The sequence below is a fragment of the Biomphalaria glabrata genome, chromosome 11 (genome assembly GCF_947242115.1).
Source record: "Biomphalaria glabrata chromosome 11, xgBioGlab47.1, whole genome shotgun sequence".
Classification (NCBI taxonomy): Eukaryota; Metazoa; Mollusca; class Gastropoda; family Planorbidae; genus Biomphalaria; species Biomphalaria glabrata.
Window position 1 is genome coordinate 30,546,169 of NC_074721.1, and position 17,933 is coordinate 30,564,101.

The following is a 17,933-nucleotide window of genomic DNA, read 5'->3' on the forward strand; positions in this document are numbered from 1 at the left end:
CTAAAATATTTATACTTTTTTTAGAAGATGCATTAGGAGAGAATTTAAAAGTTTTCTTTATGTAGTTTTCACGAAAAAAATTTTTTGCTGCAAAGATTTTTAAAATGCTTTTTAGTTTTACATTAAAATATTTAAAAAAAAATAAAATATTTTACTGCTAATATTGTTATAATGCTATAACGTGTACATATTTATTATTAATTATAAAATAATTTTAAACATTCTTTATTAATACCGGTACATGGTAAAACCGGGGAGGGAAAAAGAGTTGAAAAAGGTATATTTACTAGCGTATTGTCAGATTAATTTTGGAAGTAGATTTAGTAGATGACTAACTGCACCCATTTTCTCTAAAAGATTCTCCAGAGCAATTAAAGGGAAAGGTCAAAATTAAGATTAGAATAGCCTTGGAAACAATTTATAAAATATGACTCCCTAAATGCCTTTGTCATAACATTTTAGTTTAAAGATTATTTAACATTGCTTGGAGCATAATAGGGGGTTGACGATGAGCTTCTTTTGATTTCATTATACAAGTCGACAGTTAGAATAGAGTATATAGACCTAGTAAAAATAGGACAACTTGACAGCCTTTTCACTTGATATCAGTAGTATGACCTTTGACCGAACTTTGACCGAAGAAATCTAAACATGGCAGCAACGTGTGAATCTGATAACTTGTACTTAGGATTTGATTTTAGCACTCAGCAGGCTAGTGCAATTTAAAAGTGATGTAAATCTAGGATCTAGATAGATATAGACTATAGTTAGATATTATAGACTCTAGATCTTGATAAAATATTTCATTAAATTTTCAATTTTATCTTCACCTTAGAATATATTAATATATTATATAATCTAGATCTAGATTCTAGAATCTAGATAGAATAGATGTAGAATAATGTAGATCTCATCTAGAATCACTAAGAATCTTATCTAGAATCTAGATCGTTACTGTAACTTTTGTACTAGATATCTAGATCTAATACTCTAATTATTATAATTATAGTCTAATACTAACTAGATTTTTACTAGATTCTAGATCTATACATAGTAAGTTATATGAGTGAGTTATACAACTTATACCCGATAATTATAGAATTATACCCGTTATACCGTACGATATACTATTACAATTAATAAATATATATTATTATTAATAAAAAATATTATATACATATATATATATATATTGTTACGAATCTCGCTATCCAGGCTCTCGGCAAACTGCACCACACGACACCACCAACTGAAAGAACTTGACAACTCAGGGCTCCAAATAACGTAATAGTTTAATGTCAACAAATAACAGCCAATACTGTACAATTGGCAGCACGTAACACAAGGCTGTACAAATATCTCTTCGATAACACCGTTCCGCCGTATCAACTCTTGCACTGGCCTCTCCGTCTCGTTCCGGGCTTGCACTGGGTTCAACAGTTCAGGACTGACTTCACACACTAGGCTCGTTGTGTCAGACTCGATCGCAGACCAAGATCAAGACGCCAGCCGTCTCAACTGTACTTGACAGTACTCCGCACTGAACCGTCGTAATGCTCCATACAGACCCACACCGCTGAACTGTGCTGTAGTCGATCGGACTGTAGTGAACCGGGCTCTGAACCCCTGCCGTGAACCCTCTTGACTGCGACACCTCCGCTCTTATATAGGGTCCCTACTGGCCTTCTCGAACCGGACAGAACGCCGCTCGACGTTTCTAGGTGGTCAGATAACTACAACTCTCGTGACGCTACTGAGCTCTGTTCACGACGTCGATCCTTCCCGGACCGCCGTCGATCCTTCCCGAACCACCGTGTTGACACTCGTCTCGGCTGACCATCGTAACTCGTCACGGTTGACCGCTCGTCTAGCGCTGGCCTGGGGCGATTTGCGTCGGCTGACTACACTCACACCACTACCCCCATCTGTGCCACCACCAGGTTTATAACAATATTATATATATAGACCTATATACTATATCATAATACTATTATAATCTAGTAAATCTACTTAAAATCTATCTAGTAATCTTATTTAATTTATTATTCTACGTCTAATTACTTAGGTAGATCATAATAGTAGTTACTAGATGATGATTTGATGTCATAGTCATAGACTAGAGTATAAAACTATAATATATGAACGATAAACTAAAACTTAAACTAAGTTAATAAAGACCAAAGTCATAAAATATCATTCATGATCATGGCACCAGTTACCAGTATAATATTAATATTAAATTTATAGTATGTTGAATTCTAGAAGAGATGTAGATCTACATATAATACAATAATCTACATATTTAGAATTTAGAATAGAAATACTGTTAATGTTATGGTTTCATGAGTAACTAACTACTAAGATAGGTCTCTCTCTTTCTCTCTCTCTCTTATCTTATAAATATAATACAGCCATTACTTCAAAAAAGAAGATGATTATGTCCTACATATCATGCATTTAGTCATTAACCAATGACCTAAATTCTGCCAAGTCACTGGTTTTCCTGGCTAGCTCAGGCAACCCATTCCATGCTCTAATAGCACTATATTTTTTTATTTATTATTTATATATATGTATATTTATTTGTGATGATATGTTTGAGTCAGATGTGAACATATATATTTAGAGTGCCAGATGACCAGGATGTCTTGATGTTATGATATGAGTGTGTTGATCAGACAATGTGTTTCTGATGTTATAGTTTTGTACCTATTATAGATCTTTTCTTCAGACAACTTCTGAATTCTGAAACAATATTGCGATGTTGGAAATACAACATTAAAGTATAAACTTTAAGCCGAAATCTTCTTTAAATAAATGCAAAGCTTTAATTGTGGAACTAGGAATCACTTTAATAATATACACACTACATAAATGCACAAAACAATTCAATTTTAACTCTTTTATTACTCTAGTTGTCACTCTCTCTCCAAACTAAATATCCATGTCTTTTTAATACTACTTGTAACATCAAACTTCTTCTTCGTTCTCATTGTTATGTTGGAGTGTTCAGATGACTAGACCAATACATGAGATGAACTGTGCAGTGGTTTCCAAATCAGGGAGCTCTCCATATAGATTTCTTTCTATTGGGGTGTTTTGGGGCCAGTGTCTTATACGGGCCTCTTGGTAAAGAGAGCAGTTTTGGAGGACGTGGTCGGCATTCTCTGGTGATATTCCACATGGGCAGATTTCACTGGTTCCAATTTTGAGCTTCCAGTACATGTGTTGTCGCATTTTGTTGTGTCCGGTCCTGAGTCGAAATCGTCAAACTATTTTTAGAGTTTATGGAAAAACCATCATCGTTTTAAATAAACCTGTCATTACTAGGCATCAGCATATAACCATAACCTTGTGCTGCAGAAATACAGTCTAAAAATAAACTTAATGAAATAGTTTGTTTGATTTAGAACCTAATCTACTATGACTTAAACTTTTTGATAACATAGTGTGACTGATTAATAATCTATTTATTTTCAGATCAAAGTTTTAGCTATAAATGAAAATCTTGACGTTGTCTATGAGAAACATGTCCAGTTTGATACAGATTTGTCTGAATATAAGTTTGTCTTTCTTTTTTTTTTTTATGTAAAAAAAATATGTAGAATCTTTTTTTTTTGTGAGTTTAATTTGTTAAAAAAAAATAAGGTAATGTTAATTTTTCACTTTGACAGCACTCATGGTGGAGTCCACATTCATGAAGATAACATAACAATCACAACACCCACAAGAATGTGGGTTAAAGCCTTTGATGTCTTATTGGACCGTATGAAAGCTGACAACTTTAAATTTCAAAATGTTAGAGCTCTTTCTGGTGCAGGTCAAGTAAGTTATCTATAGTCACTCCACTCTTATTCACTATATGAGATGCTATTCTAGAACTATGTATGCAAGAATACAACTTTTAAGTTTCAAAATGTCAGAGCTTTTTCTCATTTAGATCTAAATTCACTATATCAACTCTTCTGAGATGCTACTCTAAAACTGTGTAGATCTTATGTTGTGGATTGGATCTAGCAGATTGTTTGTTCCATGGGTGTAGCCAGTATTTTTTTTTGGGGGGAGGGTTGAGGATGTATTTTTTAGCTTCAAACCCCGCTATATGGGGGGGGGGGGGTAAACTCAAAACCCCTTTGGCTACGCTCATAGATTTTAGAGTGTGTAATTTGCTTTTTTTTTTATATTGAAGAGGTATTTTTTAGCCTCAAACTCCACTGGAGGGGAGTTAAAACTCAAAACCCATTTGACTACACTCATAGAATTTTGAGTGTATAATTTGCTTTGTTTTTAATATTAAAGAGGTATTTTTTTATTTAAATCCAAAACCCTCCTTGGCTGTGCTGGGGCAAGTGATGGTTTAGTAATAAAATCTTACCTAAAATAAACAAAATCAAAGCAAAAAATCTGTCACTAAATTCCGATCCCCCTGGAAAGGGGGGGGGGTTGAATTATCTCTCTGAATGACAATATTTAATGATGTACTAGTTTCATTATGACTACTTTTATCAAGCTTAAACAAAAAAAAAAAAGAAAGAACCTTGAATCTATTTTCATCTACCTTTATTTAGTTTTTCCAATCACTTTGCTTCCAAATCATTCTCATAGCGTCTAAGGAATGTGCTGAACTTTAATTTTGGCCACAATAAAACAAGTAAATAATTTCTAAAAGTTGATAATATTTTATCAGCTAAAATTTTTGTTATAAACATCAATTGGCAATTGCCAAATTGGCTTGTGACATCAACTTTAAATATTGTTTAAAATTATTTAGTTTTTGTTTATACAAGAACACATTTGAAAAATGTGCTATATTTAATGATATTGGTTACGGTTTAGATTTTCCCAGTATTTATTAGAAATGTAAATATTTTATTTGACTCCAGATTGAAAAGAAGATTGAGATTGATCTGCCAGAATTTATTAAATAGTTGTGAGGAGTTAACTGAACTTTTGATAATCTTTCTTATTGCTTTTTAGAATTACATTCTTATAATAGCAGTTACCACATAAAGCTAAAATGACCATTTCTTAGCTTAACGAAGAATTTTGTAAGTACTAAAATAAAAATGTGCTAGCAAAAGTTGTTAATTTTAAACCTTTAAGATATGTTAGTAATTTTGGTATATAGCACTTGCAGTAGCCCTTTTTTATTATGACTTCAGCAACATGGGAGTGTTTATTGGAAGAAAGGATCCAGAGACATTTTGAAAAATTGTCAGCCGGATAGATCTTTATATGATCAGTTGCAGGTAACACATCCTTTTTTTATTTTGAATATCAGATGTTTGTTTTAACAGTCTAAAAAAATACTAATTTGAAGAAACTTTCTTCAAATTTTTTTTTTTTAAACTCATCACCTATAGCAATACTAGTATCTAAAGATTAAACAATATGATACATAGCTTATATCAACTCATTCTGTCTGTATGGTAAAAAGTTTGTACACATTATTTCTCCCACTCTCAGTCTCGGATTAAGCTGAAATTTTGCACAATTATTTTTCTGGTCTAGACAAGTGATAGGATCATAGCAAGTTGAGAAAGCTAAACAAAAACAATTGGTACAAATATTTCTATTGCACAGATTTATATGTCTAGGTCAATCGTACAAATAGTGACATGACTGGTCCAAACTAATTGATACAATTGCACTAAATATAAGCTTTGTTTTTTTTTAAGTATTTTTTAATGTTTTTCTTGTTATAGTGTTAAATTGGAACATGAAGGAAAAACTGTCTAAAAACAAATTTCTAAATGATATCTTTTCGGAGTAACTATTAAATAACAATCATTGGTGTAATTTTGATGTCGTATAGCAAAGATTTATCTCATTAAATGCTTATTATATAACATATTCAAAAATAATAATCATTGTGCCAAAAGTGTTTTATCAACCTGATTAGCCATTGGGTATGCAATGACAGAGGTATTTCTTTTGATACAAAGTACTATCACAATTAACTAGATCTATTCCTTATACAACGATTACACGTTATATTTCTTTATAACATGCTATTTTTTTTCTGTATATTTTGCAAAATTTGTCAATTACTTGACAACTTCCTTTATTTTAAATTGCAGGATTGTTTCAGTGTCAAAGATTCTCCAGTCTGGATGGACTCCAGTACTAAATCTCAGTGTGCTGAGCTGGAAGAGAAGATTGGGGGTGCACTGGTTAGTGTTTAAAATACAGTTCTTAGCATTCAATGTTTACTGAGTTCCATCCAGAAAGAAGAAAAAAGTTAAACCCATGCATTTTAGATAGGCTTGTTTAGTGTAGTTCTGTGAATTTATGCTGCAGCATAAATCTTGCTTAAGATATAAGCTGACAATAGCTTCCTTTTTTTTTTTTATTGTTTTGTTATAACTTATTCACTTTACTATTTTACTTGTAAATTTCTATTTTAGCTTATTCATACTGTTTTATCATAGACACTTGCTCAAGTGACTGGATCCAAGGCTTATGAAAGATTCACAGGAGTCCAAATCATGAAGATATTTCAGACTAATAGAGAATCTTATGACAACACTGAGGTCTGCACATACACATTTTCTTGTTTTCTATTAGGTTACTGACATTTTAGAGAGACCTCATCTTTTAGGACTTCTCTCCAATGATTTGAGATGGTTCCTAACAGCCACAAGTTTATTACACTGCAGGGAGAGGATTCCTTCTATATACCATCACAACCATAAAGGACCTGCCATTAGGAAAATAACTCTTTTAAGGAATAGAGTCAACCTGTTTTAAACTTGGTTCCCTATGGCACTCATCATAAGGTCTTTTTTGTTTCTCCCTAATTCATTTTGTCAGAGAACATGTCCCGCAAACCTTATGCAATGCTTTGTCACAACCTCACTAAGTGGTCAACTCCCAGCTTGACATAGGATTTCCTTTTAAAGACCCAATCAGATGCACAGGCAGATGGGAGGAAAAAATAATTGCTTCACTTTACTGGAGACGCTAAAAATAAAGATATTGTTTTTGAAAAATAAATAAAACTGCTTTTTGTTAAGAAAACTTTTTTTCCAATAGAGAATTTCATTAGTGAGCAGTTTTGCAGCAAGTTTGTTTCTTGGAGACTATGCTCCAATTGATCACAGTGATGGAACTGGAATGAACTTACTTGATATATGGACACGTAGTTGGTCGGAAAAATGTTTAGAGGTACTAACTATAGATAATTTATGTTTTAGTTATAATAATTGAAAAATAATTTTACAAATTTGTTCTATTACTTTAGTTTGAGTAATAATTATAAAGTTAACTTGTAGGATTAGAATGCTGTACATTAATACTATTTATATATTTGTTTTTTTAACCAAAGATTTGTGGCTCAGATCTAGCTTCCAAGCTTGGTGAACCAGTCCATTCTTCACAAAATATTGTAAGTTTAGAGGAGAATTAATCTATGTGCAAGTTTGATAACATTTATTAGCTCATATCCATGATACAGACTATAAAAAAGAGGCTTGTGGCATACCTACAAATGTTTAACACACAAGTTGAATGAATTAGTGTCATGTTAGTAGAAAAATTAGTGCTATGTGGTTTCATTGTAATTCTAAATGTGGACTTAATGACCATTACTGACTCGTTGTTTTATTCTTTTATAATTTCAATAATATTATTATTTTATATAATGTAAAAGTGGTAATAAATTTATGTCAATGTGGACTGCTGTTTTGGGCTAAGTCTTTGTTATATTATTTTTTAAAAAGTTATTTAAGTGTAAAATCATTTTATTAAATAATATTTTATGTTTCAGGGAACTGTGTCTAACTTTTTAGTTTCAAGGTATGGCTTTAATCCTGAGTGCATTGTGGCTGCATTTGTGGGAGACAACCCTGGTAAACTATGTTTTTATAGCTAAATTGAACAAAAATAAAATATTATAATTGTTATTATTAACTTCTTTATGTTAGTGCCCTCACATGCATTTTTTTTTGTGTGGATATGTTGGTCTCTGAAAGTTTGCAAAACTGGTTTAAGTTGCTCAGCTTGAGTTGAATATCAAACTAAGGGGCTTCATTTGTTTTCTTCAGGATTTGTAGTCAGGCCCCCTCATTTAGGTAGTCAAGCCATTGGTGCCACTCTGCCACACATCACAAAAATAAATCACTTTTGTTTTTCTTTGCATCTTTAGTTTAGTGGACTAGAAACTTTTTATATTCCTGCATTTCACTTTGAGTTTTTAGTTGCAAGCTTTGTTCAAAGTGAAAAGAGCTTGAGAGAGTCGGTTAAACTTAATTCTCTTCAGGGTAAAAATTAACCCCTATTTATAGCAAATTGTTTTACAAATACTTTTTACAAATTTTAATGTTTCTGAAAATAATTTTAAAATGTATCGACTGAATCTCAATGTAATAAATATATTTTTTAAAATTGGGGAAAAGGGGGGGGGGTATCATTAGCCAAGATAGATTTTTATCAAAGAAAACTATAAAATTAACAATGTTTAAAATCATTTTGTTTGCTAATGTTTAGTTCATAAGTATTTGTTCCTTATATAGGAAAAAGGCAAAGTCTTTTTTTTTTTTACATTTCACGTTTTGTAACATTAATTTAAGTTTTAGTAGCTATTGTGATAGGCTTTGATCTTGTAGTTGTATGATGGCTGTCTGACTTTGACAGATTAATCAGGATGTGTTTGAGTTTCTTGTGTGGGCATATTAGATGTGTTTAAAAAGTACAAAGCCTACACATTAACAAGTTGAAAAGACTAAGTCCAGACCGTTAGACACTTGAATGAAGTCTAGTATATAAAGGACACAGTTGAGTCTCTGTAATAGGATGTTGTCCAATTGAACTCCTAACACCAACTGAAGAATAATAACATAGACAAGCTAAACCCTACTATCAGTGAGTTCACTAAATGTCACGTTCAAAGTCCATCAACTCTATACTAAGTGTCTAACACTAGTTATATTGATTTTCTTTAAATTAGTAGTTTGGGTATACCTCTGTATCCTTGTGACAGGAAATTATTTAAAAAAAAAAAACTTTACTAATTGCAATTATAAGCCATTTTTTCAGGTGTATTTGCTACATTTGTCACAAAATTCTGTATGCTTTTCTTGTTAGTATTTTTAAATGGTTGCTTACTAGATCACTATTTTATTTTAGAATTAATAATGCCTCATTGTGTAATACTGAATTGTATTTTTAGCTTCACTTGCTGGATTAGCCCCAGAACAAGATGATGTTATTGTAAGTAGATACACACACTCCACTATACATATATTTTTTATCATAAAAAATGAATTTGTTGTCATAATCGCAGAAAAGATCTATTACTATGCAATCATTATTAATTTAATAAATAGTTTTGAGCTAACTTAATTATAAATAAAACAAATTTGATATGTACATAATACATAAATGCTTAATTCAAAAATGTTTGAATTCACTTAGAAATAGTTATAAACAATCAAAATAAAGAATCACCCTTTGTGTCAGGATTTTGTGATTTTACCATCACAAAAGAGATACAAGACACCAATAGCAAAGACAAACAGACACAAACACTCTTTTGTTCCCCTGGCAATCAAATCATTAAATAAGAACAATCTGGTATAAACTTTGTCACATGTAAATTATGAGTGAGTCTGGTGTGAATGTACACTTTGGTTTCTTATAGTTATAGTTTGGTGTAATTATGCACAAATTGTAAGACAAATTTCCATACGGACAATAAAGATTATTATTATTATTATTATAAATGTGTAGTTGAATGTTAGCATCTCTTTGTTATAAGCTTGCAAAGAATGAGCTGAGTAATATAATTATCTAGTTTTAATAATAACTAAAATTTATATTAACACAATGGAAATTAGTTTTATAATAGTGTATTTGAGCTAACAAATCCAACATTACTCTAATAAATAAAAGGACTTAATAAATATACAATATAATCATTATACTGTAGGGCCTATTTTTATTTTTTTATTTGTTCAATCTGTTTGTTTGCTATCTTTGGCAGCTAACTATTTTTACCTTAAAAGATGCAAAAGCAATGGCTTTAATGTATTTGTAACTTTTATAATTTGTCTAACTACAATACAGCTTAGTGACTGATTAATTTATTTGTTTTACTTAATCTCCTATTTCATACTTAGCAATCATATTTCCAACATTGAGTGGAAATAACCTTAAATTTATTAACTCTACACTTAATGCATAATAACTTCTACAAATTTTCATTTATTTTTATGCCACAGTTGACTCTGGTTCATTTTCTCTTGTTGTTACTCGGTTACTTAAATATATAATAAAGTTGAGTCCAATAACACCCTTTTTTTAATAATACATAATTAATAACAAGTCCTTTTTATTTCTGCTTTGGCAGAATTATTATTTGTATGTGTGTTTAAAAAGGTCAGTTTGGGTACAAGCGATACAGTCTTTCTGTGGCTCTCTCACCCCACGCCAGGACTGTCTGGACACATCTTTGCCAACCCACTTAACAAAAAGGACTTTATGTCTCTCACTTGGTAAGTCAGATCACATTGTCAGCTTTATTTCCTTGATCAACCTAAAGTATTAGTTAATTGTCATATAGCCATCTTCAACACATATGATTCAGACAGTGATTAACGAAATACCAACTGAGCATTACTTTGAGAATGACATTCTTTTTATTTATCTTCATTTCTTATTTGCTCTTCTTTTCTAATTTTATTTCACTTTTTGAATATGATCGAGAAAATTAAATCTCCAAGTCCTCCCTGTTATACTTTTAGTCATTTCTATGTCACTAATCTCTTGACCTGTTCTAGTAAGAATTAGCAAATTCACAGAAACCTTTTGCTGTAAACAATTAGCTATCATGGCTTGTAACCATTCAAAGTTGACATTTCTGGTATATCCACAATTCATAACATCATAATGACCTCTGTTTATTTTGTTATTAACTTTCATGAATTTCTTGCCAATTATAAGCTTTAAAAATGGATCACTTACTAGAGAAAGAATTAGAGATCAATATGCTGGAGGATCATGGGAAATTTTTAGTGAAATCTTACAAAAAACATCACAAGGCAATAATGGAAATTTAGGTAAATATTTTTTGTTTCAATAGTAAAATAGAAGTTTTGAAAATTAAAATGTAGTTTTTAGATTATCAACTTACACAAATACTATTTCTTATGATTTTGTTAAAGGTATTTATTTTGACATTATGGAGATACAACCCACTGCTCAAGGTATATTTAGGTTTGACTCTGAGGGAAAAGAGGTTAGCACTGTTTTTGTAACATCCCATTTTTTTATTTGATTTGTTATTAAAGAACTACTATTGAAGTTCTCTGTTTAAGTTTTCAAAAATTTTGTTTAAAGGTTGCCATGTTTCCACCAGAAATTGAAGTTCGAGCAGTCATTGAAGGCCAGTTTGTTGCAAGGAGAGTTTATGCTGAAAAGGTTGGCTGTCATCTAGGTGAGATCTTAATGCAGACCTGCCTACCGTTACGCAAAATGCGTATTCATTACGCAAAATCTCCCAAAAATGATCGTCAGTACGCAAATACGCATTTAACCCGTCGCGTTACGCATTTCGTATCCTTTTTTTCCCCCTCTCTTGACTAGCTTACGAGCGGTCACGGAGGTCATACTAAGCCATCCTGTTGGGGGGGGGGGGAACAGAAAAGGTGGGGGAACACATTGTGTCCAGATCTATACGTTGATTGGTTCTTAATAGCAATTAGATTTAGTCTAGAAATGAAGAACGCGAGAGTGAGGGAGTAGCGGGTTGGTACCGTCAGTTATCTGATACACCAACGTGACTTTTTTTTTTTGTAAGTTCATTAGTAGAAATTAATTATGTTGAATCCCTGATTCCCGTATTCATTTGTATAGAAAAAATATCGAAGTGCTATCGATTCAAAACACATTGAGTGACATTGTAGATATCTAGTCTAGATCTAGATCTGGATTCTAGATCTAGAATCTAGAAAACTTGTTATACAGGAATAGATCTAGCTAGAGTCTAGCTAGTCATTACGTTATGTCATGATTCTCTACATTACTCTACAATCTAGATCCAATTTAGTTGTAGTATGATTTAGATTGACAAGATCTAGATTATTCTAGATCGATAACATCTACTACCATCTAGTCTAGAGTCTAGATCTAGACTAGATTCTTAGTCTTAGTATAGAATAGATCAAAGATGAAGATAGGCCTACGAAAGTTTGGAGTAGACCTAGATCTATGTTTGTAGCGGATCCACAGCATCGGTAACACTCTTGAGCCCAGATCTAGAGAAGATTATATTCATTATATTGACATAGATCCAGATCTAGGCTAGATATCATCTCTATTGTCGTATTGATCTAGATTTAGATTGTAGATCTAATCATGACATCTAGATCTAATATTATATATATATATGACAAAATAGTGGATCGTGTAAGTGTTACACATTCTGGTGCCAAAATACGCATTTTGACCAACAGCGTTACACATTTGGACTTTTTTTGGTAGGCAGGTCTGTTAATGTATTCAAATACATAGGTGTTCCCTATAATTGACTATATTTGTCATGTGATAAAATTTTATATTTGCATTACTCTAGGCCCCAGTACCAGAATCATAGCCACAGGTGGAGGATCTAAAAATAAAGAAATTCTGCAGGTAAGGAAACCTTTCTCTGTAAAAATTTTGTTAAGTTGTTTTTTTTTTAAATGCTGGTGGCTGTGCTGACCACAACTATTAGCCATAAAAAGTTGTTACTTAACCTCAGCAGACATTATAGACCTCCAGATCCTGAACATCATCTCATCTCAGCCTGTGGTCCCTCCTGGGGCATAGGCCACCAATCAGCTTCCTCCAGGCATCTCTGTTCTGGGCGAGCCTCTCTAACTGTCCCCATGTCTTGCCCATTTGCTTGGCATCTGCTTCCAAATCACGGCGCCATGTATTCCTGGGCCGTTCCCTCTTCCTCTTTCCTTAGGGGTTCCAGGTTAGGGCTTGCCTTGTTATGTTGGAGGCAGACTTGCAAAGGGTGTGACCTATACATATTCAGCTTCTCTGAAGGATATCTACTTCAATGGGATGCTGCTTTGTTCTTTACCACAGTTCCTCATTCAAGATTTTGTCTGGCCAGCGGATCATAAGAATCTTCCTCAGGCAGGTATTGATGAATACCTAGATTTTTTTCATGGTGGTGATGGTGGTTCTCCAGGTCTCTGCTCCATAAAGCAGTATCGGCTTAACAAAGGTGTTAAAGAGCCTGATCTTGGTGGTGGTGCTTATTTCCCTAGATCCCAGGTGTTTTTCAGCTGATGGAAGGCTGCTCGAGCTTTACCAATGCGGGTTCTGATATCTGCATCTGTTCCTCCATGGTGGTCTATGATACTGCCGAGATAGGTGAAGCTTTCCACCTCTTCCAGCGCCTCACCTTGGACTGTAATGGGTGTATTGTTGGATGCCTTTATCTTGAACACCTTACTCTTCCTTCTGTTTATGGTAAGACCCATTCTAGCTGAATTGTCTGCAACAACATTTATCTTTTCCTACATCTGCTGCTGTGTGTGAGAAAGAAGAACCAAGTCATCTGCAAAGTCAAGATCATCTAGTTGTTTCCACACTGTCCACTGTATACCGTTCCACTTCTGGTCTGTTGCTGTCTTCAAGACCCAATCTATGGGTAGTAGAAACAAGAAGGGAGAGAGTAAACAGCCTTGTCTCACTCCTGTTTGGACTTCAGGAGTGACTCTGCAAGTCATCCCCTCATATGACTTCTTGATGATATTTGTAGATCCTGAACACAAATTTTAATATGAAAATAAATGTGATTTCCTACTTTCTTTGTTTCAGGTTCTTGCAGATGTATTTAACTCCCCTGTGTATGTTAAAGATGTCCCAAACTCGGCCTGCTTGGGTTGTGCACTGAGGGCTAAACATAGTAAGTTATTATGTTGGAGTGTTCACATGAATAGTCCAATATATGATATGGTTTCCAAATGAGGGAGCTCTCCATATAGTTTGCTTTTATTAGGTGTGGTTTGGGGTCAGTGTCTTGTTCAGGCCTTTTGATAACAAATGCAGTATTCAGCAGCATTCTCTGGTGACACTCCACATTGGCAGAGTTTGCTATTTAGGACTCAATGTATTACAGGAGACACTGAAACAAAGAAGAATATACTTATCTTCCAGTGGCTAGGAGCCCTAGGTTTTGAAAAACTTAGTGGTCACTTATGGTAAATAATTTACATATCTATGGTTGAATGAGGCAGAAGGCCTGGTATGACCTTTTAACATAGTTAAACAAAGTATGATAAAATTCATCCAATTGCTGCAACAGTCTAGTTTGAGAGCTTTTTCTAATGTGTCTAAATATTTGTAGTGCAGCTTAAAGTACTCTTCATTATTGTTTAATTGTTTTTATTACTGTACTGGTAATTAAAATGTTCACCCAATTGACTTAGAACATAGTTTAGTTAAGCAATATATAAAAAAAAATATACTAAAACTTAAGCTAACTGACAGTGAAGTTTGGGGCGAATTGTTGTTTTTATGGAGTGCAGTTATTGAGTAGTCAAAATCACACATACACATACATACATATATACATAATTTAAGCCTAAAATAGGGCTTTATCTGGCTATTGACATCTTTTAGATGAAAGCTTGATATAAGCAAAAGTAAGATGAATAATTACTCAATGGAAACAGTATAAAATTCCAAGCATCTCTCTGTTTCTAACTAAATAGTATTGGGCACTGCACCAGGCTTAAGGTGTTAACTAGATGTAGTAATTTAGATTACAAAAAGTTTGCCCCAGATACACTCTTTGATTTAAAATGAAGCCTTCATACAAAATTTGCTTAAAACTAAATAATTTTTTTTTAGTCTCTAGAGATAATATGGGATTGTTGATTAGTCTCTAGAGATAATATGGGATTGTTTATGTAAAAAAAATTATTTACTTTAAACTTTCAGAATTGTAAACTTACTATATATATGCAAAAGATATTTGTGTTGTTGAGTGTTTGCCTAATAATTAATGAGTTAAAAGGGTTTCATTTTAAGCCATTGCATTACTAATAGTAATAGCTTATAACTTTCTTATGATGTTTTGGTTTAGATTACAGTAAACAAAAAGATTCTCTGTTCTTTGGTAACTTTATTTATTCTATGTGTGCACAAACCTAATTGTGTGAAGACTGCTTAAAATGTTTTAATCAAATTAATAATAGCAACTGCATGGTCATTCTGAAAAATCTGATCAAGATCCATTGCATTTATTTCCTTTGGTTTATATTAAGAGTGTGAACGTGTATGGCACAATAATTTGACCTTATTAATTAAATACAATGAGTACCAAGAAATAGATTGCATGAACTATACACACACACACAAAAAGAAAATACCAAAATAATACTTTAAAATCTAATATTGATATAAAAGTATGTACTATTTTTATATTACTAATGTAATATGTATTGGATTTATTTCTGTTGTAGGCATGTAATGTTTGCAATTTTCCTTCATCTTAAATTTCTTGGATCTGAACAAATAAATCTTAAGAGGTTATTCTTCTAGCCAGCTTTTTGCTGCTGAGCTGTAAGCTCTTTTTGCAGTCTGTGCCAAAGAAAACTTAGTTATTAATTTAACAAATGCTGTTGAATATATCACAATACATTTGTTTGTCCATCAGAGTCCATATAAGGGCAAAAGATACTCTCATCTACTACTCATATTCTATTCATACTTTATTTATATATAAGGAAAAACTTTCACTTGTAAATAAATTAGGTGTAAACTTGTTAAAAATAACTTGTACATGTATAGTTTTTTGGTACGGTGTTACAGTAAAAATAAAAACGTTTATTTTGCAGCTTCTCTAGGGCCAGATGTTTCATTCTCAGAAGTAGCTAAAGAAACCCAACCACCACTGTTGATTGCTTCCCCTGATTGTAGCAGTGATGTAAGAACTGTTTATAGACTATTAAATATTCATTTTAGCAGCTGGCTATTATCAACAAATACCTATAATTTTAAACCTTTTGACATATATTTACTGTCAACAGATCTATCTGAGCTTGTGTGAACGCTACACAGACTTTGAAAGAAAACTACAAGCCAATCAAATCCTAGGAAGTAAATCCTAAACGTTCCACTTTTTTTTTTCTGACAAATTTTCAAGACTTGCTCAATTTACATTGTGCTTCAAATCTGTTTTGTTGTGTTTTTTTTTCCAAAGAAACATTTTTATTTTAAAAGAATACTTTTAATAGATATATCCATATTTTAATTATACACTGTGGATTTTTAAACTCATTAGCAAGTTACATTAATAGAAGTATTATGAAGTTACATTATTATAGACTAAGAATTATTTAAATTAATACAGGTATTTGCTGTCTTGCATAGCATTTTTTTTAATCAAAACTTTTCTTAAATGTTAATGTTAGGTAGTCCTACTGTGTAGTGTAGTTGAGTCCACTATCATCATATTGATCACAATAAGTGGAATTAATTTTTGTCTTCTAAGCTGTATACAGTTGTTTGGTAAATTAAGTATACATTGTATGAAAAAGTATGAAAACCTGCATTTTCAAATCCACAATAAGAAGACCAAAGAATTTGACAAAGATCCTCATTTTTCTTCTACAGTGTCTGTTAATGATAATTGTTGTTTTTTTGTTGTTAGGTTTGAATGTGTGATGTTAGTGGTTTCAACAGTCCTGCAGGGGCAGCCTAAATATTTGTGAAAATCAAAGCTAATATCAACTCACTCTGTCTGGCAAAAGTTGTACATAATTTCTTCCACACCCAATCTCGGATTAAGCTGAAATTTTGCAGTTATTTCTTTTACAAGACAACACAAAAATAAATAAAAAATTAACCAATTAGTTAATTTACCATTGGTAATTAATTATTTCATTTGGTATCTTGAACATGAGAAAGAAATCATACTTGACATGTGGTGGTATAAGTTGTATTAGTCCCCTTGATGACTCTCGAACACTTAGAGAACATTTCTTATAATGTATTTAAAAAGATGATCATGTAAACATTTACCAAGATACTCCCTTCCCCAACTGGTCCAGATAAGTGATAGAATCATAGCACATTGAGAAAACTGAAAACAAAAACTGCTGGTAAAAAATATTCTAATCACTCAGATTTATATATCTAGGTCAATCATATAAATAATTACATGACTGATCCAAACTAATTGATACAATTACACCTATATAAGCTTTGTTCTTTTTTATTTAAAATACTTTTTAAACATGTTTTTCTTGTTTCCTAATTATATTTGAAAAGAAGCACTTACATTTGTAAATTAAAAGTTGATCTATTCTTACTGCTTTAATGTGGTTGAATATATTTATGATAAACTAACCCATTTTAAATCTCAGTACCGGTATATCAATATTATAATTTACATTTTATTTTACTCATTTGATGAAGCTTTAATGTCTTACTGCCATGTGATCCAGCAGTAAATTTGATTTTACTAGCTGTGAATGTGATAGCATTTGTATTTATTTATCAATGTTGCTTAAAATAATTGAAATCCCCACCCCCTCTTTGATGATTTGATTTTTTAATCTTGTTTTACCCATTGCTAGTCTTTGTATTCTTGAAATATTTAAACAGAAACTAGAATAAAATATTTTGTTTTCACTTGTTTTTTTTTATTCATCTACACTTTTACATGAAATAGAAGACATCAAAAGGTTACTATATATATTCAGTGTGCTGTACAATCTTTTTAGTACGCATTTGAGAAGGGGTTGAAGTTAAGCTCTTCAACACAATTCTTGTTTTTAAAATGTGTATGCTCTAACAAGACTCAAGCCCTCTCAATTAAGAGCAACTTTTTATAAACCCTGATGGTTGATCTTTTAATAGTTTGTTTATTTATGGGGATTTCATAACTTATTATTTATCATAACATCTAGGTATGAGTTTTTATTTGT

The 17,933-nt window shown here is 32.1% G+C and overlaps 1 protein-coding gene across 3 annotated transcripts; it reads left to right on the forward strand.

The window, feature by feature from the left end:
• Positions 1–631: 631 nt before the first annotated feature.
• LOC106065671 (xylulose kinase-like) lies at positions 632–17,637 on the forward strand. Of its 3 annotated transcripts, none has more exons than XM_013224553.2 (18): positions 632–711; positions 3,481–3,563; positions 3,675–3,825; positions 5,163–5,249; positions 6,081–6,173; positions 6,432–6,533; positions 7,036–7,167; positions 7,328–7,387; positions 7,769–7,850; positions 9,170–9,210; positions 10,378–10,493; positions 10,942–11,057; positions 11,163–11,236; positions 11,338–11,434; positions 12,572–12,630; positions 13,816–13,903; positions 15,840–15,928; positions 16,032–17,637. In XM_013224553.2, exons 1-18 carry the CDS (start codon positions 652–654, stop codon positions 16,110–16,112), a joined length of 1,611 nt encoding a protein of 536 aa, XP_013080007.2. In that variant the 5' UTR covers positions 632–651; the 3' UTR covers positions 16,113–17,637. The 3 variants fall into 3 exon arrangements, with proteins under 3 accessions (XP_013080007.2, XP_055859588.1, XP_055859587.1); XM_056003613.1 differs by having other exon boundaries at positions 710–728; XM_056003612.1 differs by lacking the exon at positions 632–711 and adding an exon at positions 715–733.
• Positions 17,638–17,933: the final 296 nt, after the last annotated feature.

Bases quoted from the DNA above. Each gene is read 5' to 3' on its own strand.
- LOC106065671 (XM_013224553.2), top strand. From the start codon at position 652: ATGGCAGCAACGTGTGAATCTGATAACTTGTACTTAGGATTTGATTTT. The intron at 7,168-7,327 runs GTACTAACTATA...TTTTAACCAAAG, and splicing joins GGTCGGAAAAATGTTTAGAG to ATTTGTGGCTCAGATCTAGC. The intron at 11,058-11,162 runs GTAAATATTTTT...ATTTTGTTAAAG, and splicing joins AGGCAATAATGGAAATTTAG to GTATTTATTTTGACATTATG.